This window comes from Microtus ochrogaster, linkage group LG1, assembly GCF_000317375.1.
Source record: "Microtus ochrogaster isolate Prairie Vole_2 linkage group LG1, MicOch1.0, whole genome shotgun sequence".
NCBI lineage: Eukaryota > Metazoa > Chordata > Mammalia > Rodentia > Cricetidae > Microtus > Microtus ochrogaster.
The window spans coordinates 8,278,238-8,300,801 of record NC_022027.1 but is presented as its reverse complement, the minus strand read 5'-3'; the positions used below and the strand labels follow the sequence as shown (position 1 = coordinate 8,300,801).

The 22,564-nt window shown below is 49.5% G+C and overlaps 1 protein-coding gene across 1 annotated transcript in view; it reads left to right on the top strand.

Moving 5' to 3' along the window:
* Nucleotides 1-22,564, top strand: part of Tns3 (tensin 3) — a 194,938-nt gene that overhangs the window by 90,141 nt on the left and 82,233 nt on the right. Inside the window, exons 11-16 of the mRNA XM_005359223.3 lie at nt 851-963; nt 1,661-1,721; nt 2,483-2,558; nt 12,919-13,048; nt 13,267-13,332; nt 14,381-14,485. Coding sequence (XP_005359280.2) covers nt 851-963; nt 1,661-1,721; nt 2,483-2,558; nt 12,919-13,048; nt 13,267-13,332; nt 14,381-14,485 — 551 coding nt within the window. The remainder of the gene's footprint in view (nt 1-850; nt 964-1,660; nt 1,722-2,482; nt 2,559-12,918; nt 13,049-13,266; nt 13,333-14,380; nt 14,486-22,564) is intronic.

Below are 22,564 nucleotides of genomic sequence, written 5' to 3'. Positions count from 1 at the left end.
TTCAGTGTGCGGGTAATGGGTCACAAGATGGGCCTCCCTTCTCTACCTGCACACAGCAGATCAGGAAACACTGCTGTCAGAGTAAGCTCACGGAGTAGTGTGCTGGCTGGACCCCCATGGGAGTTTGTGGGGATCTCAGGCTTCCGTGACTTGTGAGGGTTTGTCCTCATCCTAACAAGAACAGTCTGCCACTAGAACGGTGGGACACTGTTGCCCCCAACTATCACTGTTAATTTTCCATATAGTGAAAAGAATACTTGTGAATTATACTAAAGCTTTCTGAAAAGATAGACCCTAAGTTGGGAAAACACTCTTAAGTTTTCTGTTTGGTTTATTTTGCCTCCAAACTCACCTGGTTAATGAGGGATTTAGTCTACACTCCAGTGGGCATTCAAAGTGTTTTCTTATTGTAAGATGAAGCCCATGACCGTGTTGATCCAGGGGCTTGGAGGTATGAGGACCCCGTGTCCCTGTATTGGTGACAGCTGCTTCCTGCTTCCTGCTTGGTGCATGGACTATTAATTCGATGGCATGCTTTGGGATCTCTTCTTGTTCGCTTTCTTCCCCCTTTCAGTATATATAGTGCCATGGTGGAGAAAGGCAAGAACGCAGGCAGATTCCCAGAGAGGTGTTGCAGGTTCTGCTGAAGGTTGTTTGGCTGTAGTGGAAGTGCTGTCAGGGGCCTTAGGGGGTTGACTGCTTCTGGGCTCCCATGGGAGCAGGGTACAGGTTTGCAGGGCAGAGGGAAGGAAAGTGGAGGCCAGACACAGTTCCCATTCCCCTCTGCCTGCTCCCGAGTCTTCCAGCATCTGGGAGTCAGTTCTGGAGTCTTAGCTGCTGTCCTCTGCAGGTATGTGCAGTTTCTCAGCGGGCTACTGTCCGGGGCGATGAAGATGAACGCCTCCCCCTTGTTCCTGCACTTCGTCATCCTGCATGGTGCTCCCAGCTTTGACACCGGAGGAGGTAAGAGACTTCTCATCTCAGGCTGGAGTCCTAAATTAGAAGCCTTTTCTTCAGGTAGCATCTAGATTCTCTACCCATGCTTCCTGGGTGTGTGTGCAGCCCCAGTGTGCGGGCAGAGCTCCAGCTTGGTAAGGTGGACCAAGTCGTCAGTCACTGGGACAGGCAGTCGTGAAGGGATGACAAACAGCCCCGTGACCCAGGTACAGGAAGTCTTGTTAGGCTGGGGTCTTTTTTTCTCAGCAGCTCTGTGGTTCAGTTGTGTTTAAGGTTGGCAAAATGGAGAGAAGCTAGCATGGTTGACCATCCTCTAACTCGGGGTCCTTTCTTTTTCCTCCATAGCACATTCCCGTGGACCCTGTCTCCCTATTCCATGTAGATGCTTATAGCGTATAGCATAGACCCTGGCCCCTGTCCTAGGCAGGTACTCCCAACACGGGTCTCAGGGTGGGACCCTTCTTCTGCTCCCTGACTGCCTCTACGTAGGTGCACACTCATCAGTTGGTCGTATCGGTAGCTTGTAGTTCCCCTGCCATTAGAAGTAAGGTGAACTTACAGAGCTGCATGTTGGTTTTGAGCCCCCACGGCCCTCTGGTTGAAGTAGTCTCCTGGTTGGAGGTCCAGGCACGTTACGTTGGTGTTGGGATGTCTGTGCGTGGGTTAATAATCCTGTCTTTCCCCCGCACATCCTCTCTTTCAGCGTGCAGGCCCTTTCTGAAGCTTTACCAAGCCATGCAGCCCGTGTACACGTCCGGGATCTAGTAAGTGCCTGGCTTGTGCCGGGTGTGTAGGGTGGCTTGTACCGGGTGTGTAGGGTGGCTTGTGCCGGGTGTGTAGGGTGGCTTGCGGGTTGGTTGTGAAATGAGTTGTCTCTCCCACAAGAAGAAGCAGACCCTGTGGGCCGGTAATGCTGAGAGCCCAAAGGAGGTATTCATGCTGCTGCTGAGAGGGGCCTGGTCCCCTAGTCTCTAGTTGGTTTCATTAAGGGACTGAGCAGGTTGGGAGAGGAATCGTTACTGTCTGGAAGTGGATACACTGGAAAGTGCTAGGACGAAGTCCGTTGGGGTTTTCCTTTCTCTTTTTTGTTTTGGATATATATCTTTAGAACCTTTATGGCTCTCTGAGTTTGGTTAGCAATTCACATAGCTAGCACTTTGCTATGAGAATGGCAGAAAATGTCTTGGCACTTACAAAGACCCCTTATCCCCTTTCTGGGCTCAAAATACCCCACCCCCTGCCATGACACTGTGGAAATTGCATCCTCAGATTGCCCCAGAAGCTGGGTCTGTCCCTAGCTGAGACATCCCTGAGTGTGACTTTTCCAGCCAGGGGCTGTGATGGGGCTAGACTAACTCTCTCCAACTCAGCTCTCTCGAACCTCCTGACTCATCTCTGTAAGGTAAAGCCGCTGAACTTGGAGTCTGGGCTGTTTGTGCCGGTTCTCGCCATTTTCTCAGCTTGTGCTACTGTGGTCATGACATCGTGAAACTCTGTATTGATCTCTTTTCTTGTTCCTCCGAAGCAACGTTGGCCCTGAAAACCCCAGCAGGATCCGCATTGCTATAGAGCCGGCCCAGCTGCTAAAGGGTGACATCATGGTGAGTACCCCCGTGTGTAGCACTTGCTCACACCCACCCAGGATAGTGACCCAGAAGGAAAATTGATTCTTGCCTTAGGAAAAAAAATCACCCAGTTTAGGACTACTCCCTTCTCAACCAACAGGAAAAGAAAAACAGCCGTCCCTCTAAGGGCTTTAATTTGTGAGTGATAATATTTTTAGTAACAGTGACGAATCTTTGTCCTTGCCCATCTTTTCTATCAGAGCTGCTGGCTCTATGCAGGGTTCTCACTCAGCCTCAGCCCTGCTGAGCATCCTACTGCCTGACGTGTGTGAACCCAGGCCTCCCAGACTGTAATATCAAGAGCCAGAGTGCAGCGTATAACTCGTGTTCTTACAGCGTGATTAATGATCGAAACAGTAATTTCTCAAGATAATTTTGTTTCTTGGAGGAGACCAAACATTACTTTTCCACCTCCTGCCTGTCTTGAATGAAGAAGAACCTTTACTCGTACAGGAATTTTAGAAAAGGTTTTGTCTGAAAGCCTGCGAGGCATGTGCACAGCTTCTAACATGTGTAGAATAATTTAGATACGATCTTTTCGTGGTCTTGGCAGACCAACTCTGTTGAGATGGTGGGTGATTGCGGAGTTCGTCTTGCATTTTGTTATGAATGACACTCCCGGAGTGGGCACCTCCCCGTTTTCTTGGACAGATGCACTGACACTCATGCCTCTTTATGAGTGGTAATGGTGGGAAACTGAGACGTGGAAGATGACGGGGGCCTGGGCTGAAGCTCCTCACTTCTCTACTCCCAGAAAAAGCAATGCTAAACCTTCATCTGAGCTTTCTGTTCATGAGCGTCAGATTCTCCTACGACCAGAGCGTGTCCGTGCAGAGGCTGGATCCTCTGGGATGCGCTTCTTCACTCCTCCAGCCTCCTTCCCCCCTCTGTCTTCCTTCCAATCTCCTTTTGTCTTTTTCCCCAGCCATTCTGTCTTTCCTTACATTTCTCCCCCCCCCCTTTTCTCTTCTCTTTATCTCCCTTCCTCCCTCTCTTTTCACCTCTCCCCCATCACATTTGAAATTTTTACTCACTTGTCTTATTTTTTTCTTTCTTTCATTTGGGGCTTTGTTTGTTTCCAGTCTTAGCACTGGACACAGGAAGGACAGTAATACAGAGTGATTTCTTTGTCCTGGAGGTGCATCCTGGGGACATAAGCTCTGTTGCAGAAGCGGACCTTAAGATGCTGTGTAAGCTAAGGAGATTCTGAGATACCTGTGACGGTCCTTGAGGTGCTTGGCTGAAAGAGCATAGCTCTAGAAGGTCATGGCGGCTTAACCTCATGCTCCAGGGTGGGCCTTCCTTTAATATGTCTCTCTTTGTGAGGAAGCTCATCGTGTTGGAAAGACTTATGCCTGGCCCTTTTCTTTTGGGAGCTGTGGTCACTGCCTCGTGAGGACCATGTTTAAGTTTGTGAACATGAAAGGAGCAAACTCTCCCCATCAGTCTTCTAGGACAGTACCTGGTGGGTGTTGAGAGGGCACAGCATGGGAGACAAACAACATTATGTCATCCTGATGCATTTCAAGCCTTTGTCACTATCAGAGAGGTGATCACTCAACCTTAATCGGCCATCCCCTCTCCCCTCTAGAGGAGCCCTGCTTAGGCACCCTACCCTGCACTGTGTGCCCCATAGTGGGCGACATAGGCAGAACACAGACCCCAGTAAACACTATATGCACCGTGACCCCTGGAATGTGGCTTCGTGCAGGAGATGCGGGGTGGTGTAGAGGGTCCGTGGGTGGGAGCTAAATACTTGTCACTGAGGAGGTTTAGAGAAAAATCAGGTGACACAGGGAAGGAATGGAGCTTGGCATGGGTGAGGGGGATGTTTACTGGTGAGCATGCCTGGACCTGGCCTGTTCCTGGCTCTGTGTGTCCTGCGGATCTGGCTGCTGCTCCAGCTCTGGAAGGTGCTCCTGTGGGTTGCTGCCATTTGCCAACTGGTTGGGCAAATGACAATGTGGATGGACATCTAGAGGCCACCTGGAGGCAGTTCTTACCTCATAGGTGACCCATGGCCACACAGTTATTTTTGTAAGCGGACTACTTGAAGCTGTTCACCTCAGGGACTGTACTGTTCTGGTCCTTCGCGGGAAGTCTGAATTGATTAGGTATGAAGCCTTCATAAAAATTTAATTTCCAACCTGAACTTGAAAGTCCAGTCATTTGGGGTCGGTGGTGGTCAGGCCTGTGGTAAGGGAGGCATTGAGTAAGGGTGGGAATCAATGCTATGATAACATATAGAATATCTCCACAAGGAGTGGCCCCCTCTCTTTATAACACACGGGACTTGTGAGGTTCTGTGTGCAAGTTTCTTTAGTCACTGAAATGGAGGGACCGGGGCAGGGACAGCTGCAGCCCCAGGGAGCACAAGGTACCTTGGAGAGCAGTGCTGGCCTCAGAACTAGAAGCAGCCTAACATGAGGTGTTTCTCAAAGCAGAAAGTGGGTGAACTTGGGAGGCATGGGGCCTATCCTGGGTGTTCCCCTAGCTATGAAGCACAGTCAGGGATGGAAGCCAGGAGCCAGCCTCCGCTGACCCTTAGGAGAGCTGTAGTAAGAACTGCTGGGATCGAGAGACCAGCAGGTAGGGATGTTGAAGTTTGTTGCAGCTGAGTTTCAGTATGAGGCTTGTGTTGAGTTTGTATCCAGAAGAAGGGCTGTTCTGGTTGGCAGTGTTTGTGAGTGCAGGCCCCGCCTCTTTCTTCCTGCTGTTCGCCAGCTAGCCTCACTTGTTCAGGCTACTGCCATAGAATCCTATCGCACTGGGGTGCTTACATGGGTGGGTGTTCATGAGTGTTTGCATGGATTCTCATGATGCTTACAAGGTGCTTACGTGGATGCTCACTGATACTTACACTGGTGCCGTCCGATGTCCAGGGCTGGCAGGTTCCATATCTAGCGGGGATCTGTTTGCAAGGGCACCGTGTCCCTGTGTACTCACCTACAGGAAGGGGATCTGGAGTCTCTGAGGATGCTGGTGACATTCACAGGGCCTTGGCCTCCTGATCTCTCCGTGTTCCAGAACTCCCACATTTTCATACTGCCCCCGTGAGGTTTAGGGGGGTACAAAGTTAACCCACAATACAGGTTGCCATCTCCCCACTTTTCCTGGCTGCTTCCTGCCAGGCATCTGGCCTCTCAGGAGATTTTTTGTCCTTCCTCACTAGTATCCCCTGCTCATTTCTGACAAGGCCCCAACCTCCTGGTCCTCCTTTTGTCTAATCCAGGCTTAGAGAAGGGTGACTTGGGCACAGACCGTTCAGTAATGGCATCCGCTCCACCCATGGTAGCCATGATGCTAGGTCTGTGTGCTTGCCTCATGGGCCTGTTAAGGTCCTTTGCAGCAGCGCCTTCTCCAGATGAGTGGCAGCCCCCTTCCAGCTTTCCCCCTCCTGCCCCATTATCAGTGCTGCTCCAGACAAGCTGCAGGTAATCTCTATAAGAAGTGGGGATAGCTGCTCCATGGGGGTGGGGACGTGACGGGACAGGGGAGCCCCAGTGGTGAAGAAGCCAGCCTTGCTGGAAATCGCAGAGCATAACGTCTGAGAGTCAGGCTTGAATGGCTCTGGATGCGGACTTCATGTTACAGCTCCCCACGGATGACTCACTTCCATCAAAGTGCTGGCACACAGGAAGTTCTAGATCTTTCCACAAGAGATACTTGCTTTTGATAAGACGATTTCCTTCCTGCACCCCTTTTCATGCCCCACATGGAATATTTTTAGGATTGCGTTATGGCTTGATTTACGCTTCCTGTGTTTACAGTTCTTTTCTGTGTACTCTGCGTTTATTCTCTGCAGTGTTATCAGATAGGGGGAGGGAGACGTGGCAGCTGGCGAGGGGATTTTTCCATCGCAGAGTGTAATTTTTCCTTGCACAGTTCATAGAAGCGAGTGCTAAGAGGTCAGCTCGCTGTCAGAAATTGGAGAGCACTGTTAGCCTGCTGTGTTCTGCCAGAAAGGCCACACTGAAGGGACCTGAGCACAGACTGGGCAGCTTGCACAAGGATTTCTTTTCTCTTGCTTTTGGAGGCTAGAAGTCCAAGGTCAGGGTGTTGGCAGGGTTGGTCTTTCCTGAAAGTGTCATAGGTGGTCTTATCAGTATCATTTCCCCATGACTGTCCTTCAGTGAGTCCTAACAAGGACACCGGTGGTAGTTTATCCAAGCCAATCTTGACAGTTTTGGTTAAAACTTCATAAAACTGTCATTCTGAGGTCCTTGAGGCTTTTGATTTATAAATATGAAAGGGCATCGCTTAACTCCCAAGTGAGCATGTACCCCAGTGTGTGGTGTGATTGACAGTAGGTTCCATTGCTTCCATGCACAGTGTGATTGACAGTAGGCTCCAGTGCTTCCGTGTGTGTCATTGACAGTAGATTCCTGTGCTTCCATGTATGGTGTGATTGACAGTAGGCTCCAGTGCTTTCGTGTGTGGTGTGATTGACAGTAGATTCCCGTGCTTCTGTCTGTGGTATGATTGACAGGCTTCAGTGTGTGGTGTGATTAACAGTAGGTTCCTGTGCTTTTGTGTGTGGTGTGATTGACAGTAGGTTCCAGTGCTGTTGGTGATTATCACTAGCCTTCCCTGGTGAGCCAGTGCCTGTAGCTTTTGGTCCAAGCTGGGTGGTATAGGAAATTTGTAGAGACATGCTCAGGGCCTACTCCCAGAGCTTAGAAGGCAAGTGCGGGATTGGCGGAGTGGGCAGAGAGGCTGCTATGTACACAGAGGTGAGCTGAACTCCAGTCAGAGTGGAAAATGGTCACTCTGATCACATTGATACCTCTGGTCAGGTATCAATGACCAAGGCATACCTGGTGGGCTGTGCTCGTCCCAGAGGGTGTAAGATCAGGTGCCCCGGTCAACTCTCAGACCGTATGCCTTGCGCCATAGCTCACATGTCCCATGCTGCTGCTCCCACCTCAGGAGTTCAGCAGAAGAAAAGATGCTGCAACATGTTCTGTGCTGGCACTGCTCCCGTGGTAGCGAGCCATGCCACTGCCGTCATCTGTCCTGCGTCCTGGGGTTTGGCGACTCAGGACTTACCACCTTCCTCCTCTGCTGCCTTGCCCATCTCTAAATGAGCCAACTAGACATCCAAAGCATGAGGCAGCCCCGTGGCTCTCTCTGGGGTGCTGGTCTTGACTTCTGCCCATTACTGCCTGATGTGTCCTGTTGTGTGAATGGAGTGTACACCTGTACAGGTGTGCAGGTGGCTTCATTGCTCTTAAGGGACCTGGCAGCCACCACAACTTGCAAAGCACTGCAAGGGGCACAAAATGTGTGTCTCTGTTCACCTCCCAGTGTGTACGGTTTCCCTGGCCCTCTGTATGAGCAAGTCACCCTTGTGTTTTATTGGTGGACGACTGTTTCCCCAATGGCCTTTCATCTCATTCCATCTAAGAAGCACCTTGACCTCCGCATTTCAGTGAATGTTTACCGTGTGTGCAGTTACATTTGCCTGTTTTTTTCCTCTGCATTGAAACAAGTTGGGAAAGATAACAAAGATCACGTCCAAAAGATGGAATGGCCAGAATCAGCTTTAAGTGATTTGGAAACACTTCTTGGGAAACAATTCTTTATTATCTGTTGACTTACAGCCAGCAGATGGCGCTGTTACTGGCGACAGCAAAGCTGACAAAGATGTATCTACTCTGGGCCGTCCCTCTGACCTTTCTCAGTGGCACAGCCAGCCCACCGGTCTTTGGTCTTTACAAATGCGCTTTTCACAAAAGGTCAGATTTTGTGATCCTGCCACAAAGTACGCTGTGGTCAGGTGCCAGGCCCTCCCTTAGGGAGGCTGCCTGTAGCTTATGTAACCTGCTCAGGAATTCACACTGTTTCAGACCTGCCAGGAACCTGGCAGGGAGCCTGGGGCCTGAGCCAGCTTGCCCCCTCCCCGGCTCAGCACTTGGTCCAGGGCTTGTAAACATCTCTCCATCTGGCATGTTCTGTCTTGCTGCCCTGCCTGGGCAAACCACAGCCACTTGTACCTTGCCTTTATGGTTGCTGGCTCCGTGACCGGTGACTGGGCTTGTGAGCACAGGTGAAGCCTCCTCAAGAGGCTGCACAAATAGCCCCGTTGCTTGTTGTTTCTTACAGTGGGCACTTGTGTGTGGTGAGGGAAAGTGGAATTGTCCCTTCACAGCTACCCCCACCCCCTGCAGAGGCCCTGAGGCTGGATCTCTCTCTCTCTCATATCAAGGAGTACATTCATTTGCAATGCTCTGTTTTTCCCCTTGCTATGCTGTGGGTCTAGAACCGGGCCAGGTCTTCATCCGTGCTCCCAGGTCTTCATCCGTGCTCCCAGTTCTTCGTCCGTGCTCCCATTCAGCACCGCGATCTTGGGTGTGTTTTCATTGCAGCAATGTCTGCTCATTTTTCATTGCTTTTCGCTCATGACTTCGACAGTGTTGTGAGCGTCTGGAATCACACTTGGCTCCTAGGGAGATCATGGCTGCTCTTTTGACCTTTAGCCTAGATAGTCCCACCAAGCTGAGTTGGGCCAGAGTGGCGCTTCTGTCTCTCCTGGTGATGCCCTAGTACTCTGGCTGTTTTGCTTAGAGGATTTAGGAGGGATTTTGGGTCTCGCTTGGCAGTGCCTCGCACATGGGGAGGAGGGTGGGAACTGACTGTCTTTAAGAGTTGACTAGTCCCTGTCAGGCATTGTTCTTCCTCAGCCTTCTAAGTGCTGTGGTCACAGGCGTGTGCTCCAAACACACTCGGCTTAGGTACCTGCCTTTAGCTTGGGGGACTCAGCTTTTTCACCTGGTCCTGGACCCCGTCATCTTAGCATCCAGTTGAGGGTGCAGATGCATCTTCATGCAACTGTAAGGAAGCAAGATTAGGTCAAGGTTTCCAGACTGTTTACTTAGACAACACAAGAAGAAAACCACGCAGGCCTTTCCATGACCGTCAACACTAACAGCAGGATTGAGCACCAAGAACCCCTTTGCAGAAGCTCTACTTTTACATTGATTATTAAATAATATCACGTACCCGGTTGTTTATCGGCGTGCATGTGGGATTAGCTCTAGGACTTGCCTGGATGTTGAACACCTGAAGATGTTCAAGTTCCGTATAAAATAGCTAAGTGTTTGGACGCAACTCATGTATATTTCCCCATCCTTAAAACAATCTCTAGATTGCTCATCACACCTGCTAATACAACATAAACACCATGTAAATAGTTCTCTCTGTTGATTAGGGAATGGCTATGAGGAAAAAGCCTGTGTGTGCTTGGAGGGGGATTGAATCTGTAGGTATGTAGTAGTCTGCAGCAGGGATGGGATAGCATACATCTGACCATGGAGCTGTCACAGAGAGCTAGATTTGCAAGCTTTCTTAATACTTCTTAGCTATAGCCTCTGTTATCCATCTTACAGCTAGAGAGTGAAAGGTCCCAAGAGGATGAATGTCCCTCAAGGGTCCGGTGCAGATGTTCTTAGGTGCCTAAGGTGGGGGTCTGTGACAGCTGGTGATGGACTGTCCTCATCATTCAGCACAGTGCTTGCCACAAACTGTGGCCACCACATCGAATTGTTTCAAAGGGAAATGTTGTAAAATCTGAAGCAGAGGACCAGGGCAGTCTAGAAACGTTCTGTGGAGACTCAAGCATGTGTTAAACGTGAGGACCAAAGGCAGGCTTCAGACCTCCCAGTAATCATTATAAAATGTTTTCTATCTTAAAGAGCAGCCACTGGGACCCATGTCAACTTTATACTCAAAAATGTGCCGCACACAGTTCTGATCTTTGACCACTGATGCTACAAAAAGTGATACTGACACTTAGTGGACCTTGTGGTGGTCAGTGTCACCAGATCAGGGTGTTGATTAACAGGTGGCCTTTTTTCCAAGTCTGACCTGTTGTGGTGCTGGGGTCTGTGGGGAGTCCTGAGATTTCTCCAGGTGTTCATGCCTGGATGAGGATGGGGCGGGGCAGTGCTGTTGTTCCCACTGGTCCATGGACGTATGTCAGAATCCCTACAGGAGTGATCCCAGGAATGCAGCGTGGCACTGTTCAGTAACAGCTTGCTCAGTCGACAGCCTCAGGAGGATTTGTGACCTTGGGATATGATAAATAAGAATTTGCAAACAGGAGATCACACTAGACCCAAGGTGCTCGAGAGCTGCCCAACCTGTGGATACCCATCCTCCTCCCACGCCTGGCTCAGACAGAGTTGGGATGCCTGGGTTGTGAGTCAAAGTGTTTGTGTGTAGCTGAGTGATGGCTAGAGAAGAAGGTGCACTCAGGACACTTAGGCTGTGGGGAAGAGGGAAGGACTGGGGAGGGGACAGCAGGAGAAGAAGAGTGTAACTTGAGTGAGGGAAGGGGAGCAGAACAAAAATAACTGTGGCTGCGTTAGGTCACCCTGTTCCTGGGACTGGGATCTCCGGATGTCCCTGTATTTACCCAGTTAGGTCCACAGGCCACATCCTCCCAACAGGCCCTCACCCACTCTAATGCTAATGCATGTGCCTGAGTGGGCCCACCCAGCTAGGTCTGTGTCCCCTGCCTGCCCTGGCTTCTGAGACCTTGCTCTGCAAATCTCTGTTCTCCTAAATGTATATACAATTTGAGAGCAAGTCTGCCTCGAAAAGGGCTTCGCTTTTCCTCTCCCATCCCCACCCTGACCCTGGTTACTTCTCATCCTCAAAGGCAGCCAGTGAGAATAGGACAGGGTTGGAGGGCGATGTGGAGTCAGCCCTGGCTAGAAGGACGGAAGGGTAAGTCAGTGTTGAGACCTGAGGGCCCAGAAGAACATTCTGGAAGGATGTCTTTGATTCCAAGGACCATCTTGGGTTTGAGTCCTGCTGAAGAGTCAAGGACTCTGGCACAGGGAGTAGGAGACTTGGGGCCAGCATGCCATTGGATGTTGGGAAGCAAGCAGGGCTCTTGGTCGTCATTGCTGATTCTCAGTAGATAGCTGCAGATGGACTGCATCGCACAACTGGAGATGATGGGGTCCTTGCCTGAAGCCCAGCAGAGGTGGGGTCCTTGCCTGAAGCCCAGCAGAGGTGGGGTCCTTGCCTGAAGCCCAGCAGAGTGGAGCTGGGGTCCTTGCCTGGGCTTTGGAGAACCTGTGCTGGTCTGGCCACAAGGAGCATCCTTGCAGGCTTGTTTACGCGTTTTTGTTGCTTCTTCAGACTGTTTCCTGGTAGATAGCACAATGTAAACAAGTTGTAGGTCTGCCCAAGGGCTGTGGTTCCCAGCCTTCCTGCCTAGGCTTCTTGGCTTTCTGTTTTCTAGAGTTTCTGGGGGCTGGGGTAGGGGGATGGCCATGGTAAGAGGATGCCCCAGCTGTCACCTGCACATTTTCTTGCCGGGGTGATGGGTGTTGATGATTTGTGCCAGATTTCCATTTAGCTTTGTGAAGTGTGGTGTTTTCCAGCAGTCCTTCCCCACAAAGAGTCTCTGACGGAAAGTAGCTACACCGCGTAGGCAGGCCTACCTACCACATTCTCCCATGGCGTGGTGTGTCACCCTGGGCACTGTGGTCTTAGAGCTGAGAGCAGCTCAGTCGGCCTGGGGATCCTGGCAAGGCGCCACTGGCTTGTGGCTCTTCCTTTGCCACCCACGTGAGGTTCTTTTCATATCATTATGCTGATATGATGCTGGGAGGCCTTTGGTAGCAAGATGGGACGGGGCACACCAGGCACACACTCCTGCCACAGTCTGTCTCTCGTGTCTGCACCCTGCTTGTCAACATAGTTATCCAGGGTGGCTTGAGCTGCACCTGAGGTGGAGAAGCCTCAGCCTTTGTTCGGATCACAGATGTCATTATAGCGCTTCCTTTAAAATGCCACCTCCAAGACCCCCGGACACCTGGCAGAGAAAACAAAACCAGTGCTTGTCTGTCTGTCTGTCTGTTTCTCTGTCTGTGACCCCCCTGCCCCCACCTCACTTTCATGTTCTTGCCTATACTCAACAAACAAGACTACAGTGCTAACCACTGTTTCCATGGCTTGAGAACCAAGAAGCATTCAGTGGAAACGGAGATTTTAGATGAAAGGGAAGTGTCCACGCCGTCAGCTGTTGAAATCGAGACTAGAGACCACAGATGTCTTCTCGCACAGCTCCCTGTCTGAAGGGTGTGGCCCAGGGCAGGACAAAGGACTATGGTCTTTTGGGATTTTCCTTCTGTTGAGATAACATGGAGGGCGTAGGGGGACAGTGATGTGCTGATAACTGTCTGCCCCCCCCCATGGCATCTTAAGATGTAACATTCCAGTGGAAACTCCTATCCTGGGGCCACACCATCCACAGTCCTGTACTAAGCAGTGAGCGCTGCCCCTCAACCATGCCTTGTTTTCTCGTCCTCTCTTTGACCAGGTGAAGTGCTATCATAAGAAGTTCCGCTCGGCCACCCGCGATGTCATTTTCCGCCTGCAGTTTCACACTGGAGCTGTGCAGGGCTATGGACTTCTCTTTGGGAAGGAGGAGCTGGACAGTGCCTGTAAAGGTGTGTGGATGAAGCCCTGGGGGGTGTCAGAAGCGGTGTCCTTCCCTGTCTTCTTTCCCACGTGCTGGCAGAGAGACTGCCAGCGTAAGAGAAACAGAGTTGATCTGTGGGCAAACAACTCAGAGAAACCAGGGAGAGGTTGACGCTCTGTGTGTGCGGCCCTGGCTGGGCTGGCTGGAAGACTCAGGTGTCTACAGTGGGATGTGTTCATTTTTCAGATGACCGCTTTCCTGACTACGGCAAGATTGAATTGGTCTTTTCAGCCACACCTGAGAAGATTCAAGGTAGGTTGCTGACAGGACATAGCCAGACTCTAACTCAGGCTGGAGACAGTTCTGAGCACCCTGAGCTTCTAGTAACACCTCCCATCTTGGCATATACTTGGGAATTTTTATTATACATGGTGGTGTTGCTTAGAGCCTTATGTAGTCTAGGCACGTGCCCTACTGCTAAGCTTGGTCTTAAATGATTTTCTTAAAATAACATATTGGGTACTAAGCGGGAGGCGACTCTGAGACATTAGCTCTCATTTGGAAAAGACCGAAAGGAAGTTTGCTTTTCCCGTGGTGTCCTCATTAGGGAGCCGTTGCAGGCTAGGGTACTTGCTGGTGTCCCTGACGGTTCACCGCTCACCTGTGAAGTTGTAACAAATGATTGCTTCTCCCCTCGGAAGAGGTGTTTGAAAAAAGGATTGCCAGTACAGTACAGTACAGTACACTGAATGTCTGTGTTTCAGAAAATACATTTAATAAGAGAGAATTATCCTGACTACTGTAGTGAAATGTTCCTATCTGTCACCAAGCCTCCCGCCTATGTCCATTTCAATTATAACTTTTTTTCCTTCTTATTATTTTGGAACACAAATCACTTTTCAGTCTAGGCTGACGTCCTCATCATCTGACCTCAGCCTCCCCAACGCTGAGATTGATTATCAGAAGATGTTACCACGCCTCGCTACGTGATAGCTTTTAACTCCATTTTTTTTAAAGATGTATTTATTTATTATGTATAGTGTTTTGTATGTCTGTACGCTTGCTGGCCAGAAGAGGGCACCAGATCTTATTACAGATGGTTGTGAGCCACCACATGGTTGCTGGGAATTGAACTCCGGACCTCTGGAAGAGCAGTCAGTGCTCTTAACCTCTGAGCCATCTCTGCAGCCTCAACTCCATTTTTAATTGCTTAGGAAGTTATTACTCTATTACTAGGCTCATTGTTACAGATTTAGGTAGGAAAGAACCATTAAACCGAAGACTCACGTGTTATAATTTCCCATGACGTTAGGAAGCCCTGGGCTCTGCTAAGGCTAACACACCTGTTGTGCCCCCACAGGATCCGAGCATCTCTACAGTGACCAGGGGGTGATCGTGGACTACAACACAGCAGACCCGCTGATTCGTTGGGACTCCTACGAGAACATGAGTGCCGATGGCGAAGGTGAGTGCGGCCAGGGTGGAGAGAGCATGTTCATGGCGACCTCAGCAAAGCCCTGCTGCTGTTGCTTACAGTCTGACCATCACCCTGCACCCCACAGTCCAGAAGCTACACGTGTCTGACACTGTGGGATTTGAAGGCACTCACAAGGGTCAGACTGGTGAATTTAGATCAGGGCCTTTATGAAGCTGTAGCATGTCGAGGGTTGGTCGGAAGCCTCCTGACTGGAGCTGGGAATGTGTAACGCTGGGGCCTGGTACCTTCTATCCGTTTTTCCCATGTGTGCTGGGGAATGCCACGTAGCAGTCCGGGGTGACTTATGCTTGCTGTATAGCCTCAGACTCAAATCTTCTGGCACTGTTCAGGTTTGCTTGTTATTCAGGCTGTAGGTGGACGCCCAACTACTCAGCACAGTCTCCTGCCCACCCACAGAATGTACACTGTGACTTTCCGTGACCCCTAAAGCAGATAAAGAATAAAGGGATAGTCATCTCCTGGGGTTACTAAGAGAAGCCACTGGGGTTGATTGCTGAGAAGTGGGCATCCAAGTTTCTTTATTTGTTCAGGTTTTGCTGTTAACTTTAAAAACAGTGCATTTTATTTGTTTATTGTGTATTGCAGGGAGGTCATGAGCATGCCACTGTGTGTGTGTTTGTGTGAGTGTGTGCTTACGCACTTGCATGCTATGTATAAGTTCCTTGCATGCCATGTGTGGGGGAAGCTTGCAGGATTTGTTTTTTCTTTCTGTTACATGCATTCTGGGGATCAAACTCTGGTTGTCAGTCTTGGTGGCACTAATCAAAGCCCTAGTCCTGGGCCTGGGAGGGCACAGGAGCTGTTGACCAGGCAAACCATTGGTTAGATTAGAACCATAGAGCCGTCTATTGTAGTAGCCAGTAAGTGGCTATGTGGAGGGGCCACCAACGACCAACCGGGACATCTCTCTGACTTAGTCTTTTATATGTTTAAACTCTTGACTGAGAAGTAGTCTTTCTCCTGCTGGGAGAAAGAAAATTGGAGTAATTTTTGTCAAGTTAGGTACATCCTGATGTCAGGGACCAAATACCAGTGTCTGGAATGACCCACACCAGCATCACAGGCTTGTTGGTCACTGGGCTTCCAGACCTGGGCAGATGGCCAGTGCTAGAGACACCAATTCTGTGTTCCCCTGCTTGTGCTGGGGAACTCACATGGCTTTCTGTGCGGCGGAGGGTGAAATTTCATCAGAAGGAATTGCTGGGGTGTCAAAGCCATCTGGACTAAAAGTTGTGCCCGAGGTGAAGGGTGGGCGCTCTGGGCATTGAAACAGGTGAAATCTGGATGTGAGCAGGCAGGTGTGGACACGGTGAACCTTTCTCTACATGTCCTCACAGCATGAATCATCCAGAAGCCTAATCCTTCAGGTGCCGGCACAGAAAGCAATTACAGCTGACCACGTTCAGAAAACTTCGCACTGTGTCTCAAAGACTTGTGCTGTATATAGGAATTATTGAGAGTTCCCTGCTAAGTGTATTCGTACACGATTGTTAGCCTCGCCCCGAGAGTTTGTCCTGTTGATGTCTGATAGTGTGCGGCACAGCTTTTCCCCATCAGCCACGCTTCTGCTGCCTTCCACTGGAGAAGAGTGACTGGGTAGCCCCTGCAGTAAGAGTAAGGGACGCTTTGGAGAATGGGATGGAATACCATCAATACTGGGAGGGAGTGGGGATGGTGGCCAGGCAAACCACTGGCTAGATTAGACCAGAGAGCCAAGCAGTGATGTAGGTTGCTATACATACCGGCCACCAAAGACCAGGCGGATGTGGTCAAGAAGTCTTACTGGAGTCGTGAGGTGTCTTTCTTTATATGAGGGAAGTCAAGTTACGTACATGTAGATGGAGGACTCTGACGGTCAGGGTGCCCCGAGAGTCAGTGTCCAAAGGCTCAGTTTAAAGGATGAAGGGCTTGTGATATCAGAGATTTCAGTCCAAGATCACCTTGTCTGCATCACTTTTGGCTGTGACAAATGCATCATTAGAAGAAGGGTGTGGCAGAGATCCTGACCTGGCATCGGGGAGGTAGAGGTAGAAATAGAGGAAAAAGCGGGGGAGAGGATACAGCCTTTAAAGACAGACAGAGACTGCTTCCTCTACCAGACCCCTCCTTCTTGGCTGGTAGAGCCAGAGGCAACAGTCAGAGACCCACAGAAAGCTGTTATGTGGCTGCTGGGAGCATCTTGCTACTGTTTCAGTCTGTCAGATGTGGTAACAGAGTATCAGAGCTTTGTGTCATCCGCAGCCCTGAGGCTGGAAATGGGGATCAGCGTGCCTACAAGGTGGTATTTTGCTTAGGTCTGGTTGTGTAGCACTGCTCTCTTGCTGTGTCTTCATGGCAGGAAGATGGTAAGAGAGCTTCCTGTAGTCTCTTTGATAAGGGCACTAGTCCCAACACAAGGGTCCCTTCGAGGCTTAATCACCTGCTAATGTCATTCTCTGGATGATGGGATTCAACATACGGGATTTTGGAGGACCACAGGCATTCAAACTATCATAGATACTTGATGTGTTTGTTCAATGAACTATCAGAGAAATGATTTAATCTTTACCTGTCTATTCTGACAGCTCCCCTTGGGGTAATATTACTCTCAGTGTCTCCCAAGTAAGGCAGCATGATTAGGGGAAATACTTGTCGTGTAGGTTGTATGGTTAGAAGTTCTGGGGCTTCACAGGTGGATAGTCTGCCTGGAAGGATATGATTGAAGTCCTCTGAGTTGGTTGGTTCTGGGCTTGAGTAGGCAAGGAGCTGCACTAAATATACACACACAGCTGTTGTGTAGAAGTAAGCATACACACACAGTAGTTGTATATAAGTAAGTATGCACACACAGTTGTTGTGTAGAAGTAAGTATACATACACAGTAGTTGTATGTAAGTAAGTATGCCTACAGTTAGTAGTTGACCACATTGTTTTTGAGTAGCACCAAGCTACAGTTAGCTCAGACCCTTGAAGAATGGCACATGCTCTAATGAAAATTATCCTGCCTCACATATCACAGATTCTCTTGGTCTGGGGTCCACTGGAAGCAATGCTTTAAGGTCGAGGACCTCTGTTATCAGTGGTAAATGCTAATATACCAATGCTAAAGTTAAGTTTAAGAAATTGAGTTAGGGTACAGGAACAGGAGAAAGGATCAGAAGGGGTTGCATTTTTCTCTTGGAATCAATTTGTATTTATACATTTATAGTTTTGCAAAAATGCAGATTATCACTGAAGAAAGTTTTACTGGTGTTACTGCCTGGAGATAAAGCTCTCGACATTGCTATGCTTTAGGCTTCATTTTAAAATAGCACGTAAGCGGTTCATACTGGGGCTAGCCCCGGCACTTTCATAGCCTTGGCTTTCTGCTTAGCTCACCTGCCCGAGCATGCATCTGTGAGCAGTTTCTCTCCTTCTTGCTTTGCCATGTTCAGTTGCATTAGACAGGTCACCATAGTGCATCTGATCCTATCACTGTCACCCGGTATGTCCTCTGTGTCTCCATTGTTGTACCCAAGACCAAGGCCAGCACAGAATAGGAAGATCCATTCCTGTAGCTGGAAAGTGAGTCCTCTCCCTCAGTGCTCTGGTCCTCCTCAGCACCTCCCAGGCAGTAAGGCTGCTCTCTGTCTAACTCCAGGCAGTCCCTGGCTCTTGTCAGGGGCCTGCAATCCCTGGCTTGGATTCCTGGACAAAGCCACCACCTTGGCGGGCAGAAAGCGAAATCTCAGCTGCTCTTGCCAGGGACCAAGCCTCAAGCGGCATTAGTCCTGACAGCTGTCGGAGCTTTGAGGAGCAAAGGGAAACTTGGCAGCCTTTGAAACATTTTCTTTTAGCTGAAAAATGGAGTATTACAATGCTCCCTTTTACCACCACCCCTGCCTCTAGTTTCTACTGGTCCTAAAAAAAAAAAGAGCTGAAATACTGGCTTAAGCTGCATTTATCTCTAGAAGCTCCCGCTGCCCTGAATTGAGCCCTCTACAGCTGCCTTCGTCAGGGCTCATGTTAGCAAAGCTCTTTCTTTTATGTCTGAGCCTGATGCCCCACTTTCCATACTAAGAAAAGAGCCAGACCCTGAATCTGTTCCAGGATACCCCATCTCCGGTATAGTGTTGTTAGTTATTTCTGTTCTCATGGGTGGACAGTGGTCTGCTATGCTAGTGAGCTGTAGGGCCATTGGCCTCTCAAGGGTCCTCACTATCACCTAGGACAGGGAAAAATGTTCTGGTGTGGCATGGTGCCAAGAAACTCTTGGTATGGGTATGGAAGCCTTTAGTAAGCTTGGCTGTGTTATTTCAACTTCATAAGAAGCGATGAGCCCCTCTTAGAGATAAAGGGAACAAGGGTTCCCAGGAAAAGTGAGAAGATAGGAGCTTCAAGGGCCCTGGGAACCTCCTGGATTTTACTGCTGGCAATGATTGGTACCCTAAGTGAGTTGTGTTTTGTTCAAGGTTATGTGGGACCGGGCACTGTCTGCCTTTCTGTGTGTCACTTGTGTGGCGTTGGACATCACTGGATGGATTGTATTCTCATCATCCAGAAGCAAATGGGGATTTCTTACCTGGCTGGGAGAGGCAAAATCAGCTTGGTTGTGATGGGCTAAGAAAAGGTCTCGGAGCAGCTCATGACCTCTGCACTTGTATGTACCCAGCTTGCAGACATTAGTCAGGCTGGATCATGTGCACACAAATCTTTCTCCATCGATGGCCTCATATAGGAAGGTTTACAGTCCCACCTTGTCCCAGCATGGGTGGTGTACTGTGGGGGCCACTGTTCCTAGAGTTCTGTCTCTTGCTCTTCTCATCCACTCTTTTCTTAAGTGAGTAGTCTGACTTGCTTTTCCTCTTTCATTGTTGGACTTCAGACCCCCCATTGCTGTGCATGTGGCTCTCAGTAAAGCCATGGCACCCCCCACTTAAGTTCCCACAGGGTCAGCACCAGATGAGCTGTGATTGTGTTCTAGCTCCACATCTGTGAAATACTTAGGTGATCCTAAACATAGCCTCCCCTAGCTCTGTGAGGAACTATTATGGTCTGTGCCTTCACATCGGTGTACCCCGTATGGACAATCCTCCTTCAGTATTGGCAGGAAGTGACTCCAGGGCTGCCTGAGTCGCTTGAATACATGGATTCCCAAGTCCCCTTTTTTAAAGTGAGATAATATTTGCATATAATCTACACAATCCTTCCATATGTTTAACCATACCAGGGTTTCTTACAGTGCCTACCATAATATGAACCCTGTGTGAGCCATTGTTATCCCTCATTCTTTGGAGCAAGGGGCACACACACAAAAAATCTTTATGTTCAAAGCAGATTCAGTTTTTAAAAGTATTTTTTTGATCTCTGATTTGTAGAGTCCCTGGTTTCAGAACCTGCAGACACAATGGGCTGATTGAATATCATATCCATCAGTAGTCCTGGAGGGTGTGCCGTGGGTTGGAATTTGGAGTGCCAAAGATTAGTAAAAAACAAAGAGAGTGGTTACTCCATCAGGTGGGGACAGGGTGTGAAGTCCTGCCAGTAGGTGCTGGTGGCAACTTTAGGACAAGGCATGGGCCTGATCTGAAGTGTCACAACACTGTGGCATGTCTCCCTTTTACTTGGCATTGAGACTGGAAGAACCCCAAGGCTTGGAAACGTAGGGGGATCCAGAGCATGCCCCACAGGCATTACAGTCCAGAGGCAGGGCAGGTAGAGGAGGGACTTATAAAACTCCCTAGTCAAGAACAGAGAAAGCCAGGCCTGGATTGGTGCAGCTCTCGGCCTGGAGCATGGGGACTTCAGGCCCTCAGAAGTGCATGGATAAGGTCACCACAGGTCAAACAAGGATGAGGGGAAAGGAAAACTCAGGAGTGGCTGAGTTGCACTTAAGAATTGCCGGGCCACTTCCAAGCCCTTGGTTCCCTACACGGACCTAGCTTTCTGATCACACCACTTACCAGTCTAGGGGTGAGAAGTGTGAGGACTTATCCAGGTCTGGACTCTGCCACTTTAAGGTGTACGTGTATTCTGGGTGTTCAGACTTGGCTCCCCAAACAACTATTGTGTGAGAGCTCCCTCTGCGGCTGTGGCGCAGACAGGCCAAAGGGGATTCAGATTCTCCGCTCTCATCGCAGTAACCTTCAGTCCTAAAATGGCCATATCCACATCTCAGAATATTTCATCAGTCTCCTAATACGGGCCAGTGATCAGAACAAGTTGGGTCAAGAAGCGCTGGCCATGCCGTACGCAGGGCCGTGAACATGCTATGTCAAGTTGCAGCCATTTGGATGGGGGATTTAAGGTATTAAGATTGGGAAAAGCAAAGCAAGTTTGGACAGCTGCTGGAAGGAGGGACCCACTGGAGCTTGCCTGTCTGCCACACCGTGGCTATGCTTCTGTTAACTCCTTGGAGTTATGGGGTCCCTCCTGGGCAGTTCCTAATTTTAGTAGGATGGGATGCTCTTGGCTAGCATCTCTAGACACGTTTCTTCTTCTCCTGGTGTTGGCTACGGCTGCTACTCCGTGAATGGTTGGCTGGTAGGAGACTTTCTCTTGATCTTCTTTCTGTTTCATAGATTTGCCATCAATGGCGAGATTTGTCAGGTCATAACACCTGCTGGAAATATCACTGTGATGGGGTGTGTGCTCTAGCTAACAATAGCTAATGTAACTCTACAAAGAGGTTGAGGCACGCAGAGGTGTTGAGAAGCAAATGAGGACTACTTGTGCATTATGGGGCAGCCATCTTCTGCCGCGATGGTTCGTAACAAGGACGGCGCCGGCCTGAAGTGGAATAGGGCCGATGACCCCGCAGAAGAACTTTCCTGTCAGGCTAATGGTCCGTTAACTTTTCTTATCCTTGTGATAAAATACCTAGCAGAGGCAGCTTAAAGCCCTTGAGGCTTACTTTATCTCACCCTTGCAGAGAGATTTCATTTCAGCCCCTCATGGCAGGAAGATTGGTGATCGCGGTATGCATGAGGCTGTTCCATGGCATCCGACAAGAAGCAAAAATTACAGATGGGAACCAGGGCAGGTAGAGCCTTCAAAGACTTGCCTCTGGTGAGCTACTCCTGTCCATCTGGTCTCACCACCCATAGGCTCCCGAGCCTTCAAGACAGGGAGATGAATGTGAATTGTGTCAAACGTAAGCCAGTGGGGACAGTTCATATCCCAGCCCAGACCATGGCAGGAACCTCGTGCCTATCAGTGCTTCACACTTTTCTGTGTTTGCATCAGAATCATGTGTGAAAAGTCTGCCTTCAAAATATTCTCTTTCTGTTTATGCTTAACACAAGTGACTCTTTTTTATGTTGACAGCTTTCTTAATATAAACTCAGCCCTTTCTGAGTCTTGCCTACTGACAAGCACCTCGTAACCTTATACGCTCCTAAGGGATAACGGCCCATAGGGATGAAGAGCTTCTCTTTCTCCTCTTGTCCGTGAATCAAGACTCCGCGCCTCTGTCCCCCAAGCCCGCGAGGCCTCCTTTCATTGACCTTGTGCTCTAACACCTGAGTGGGATTTTTAGACACACGGTGCAGTGTGACAGGTCAGGGGGCAATGGCTCTCAACTGCTCTCGGAGCCCCGAGAAGCGTCTGCTCTGTGTTCAGAGCCACAATCCAGTCATGGACTATTGACTTTTGAAAATGGATGTGACCTGTTGGAAGGAAGTGTGCTGTTGAGACTGCCAAAGGACAAGGGCCAGGCCATTGCCTGCCATCCCATCAAGAATATTATTATCATTATATTATATAACATATATAATATATACATAATATATTATATTCCTCAGTGGTACTAGAGAAACTGTCTCAAAATATACGTCATCCTGTAGTGTTGTATGAACCGACCTTGTGAGTTTTCCAGTGACGGCCCCAGGAGCTAAGTGTCACCCCGGGATTGTGAATGGTGGCACTGAGATTTGAGTGGAATTGACCTTTGTCCTCAGTTCTCAGTCTCCAGCCTGCGGGTCTTCTACCCAGGAGGACGTAGACATAGGTGCCGTGTGTGTTTGGCAAGTGATGAAGCTGGCTGGTTTGTCTGTGCCGGTGCAGTCACTGTCTTTGTGGAGTCTGGCA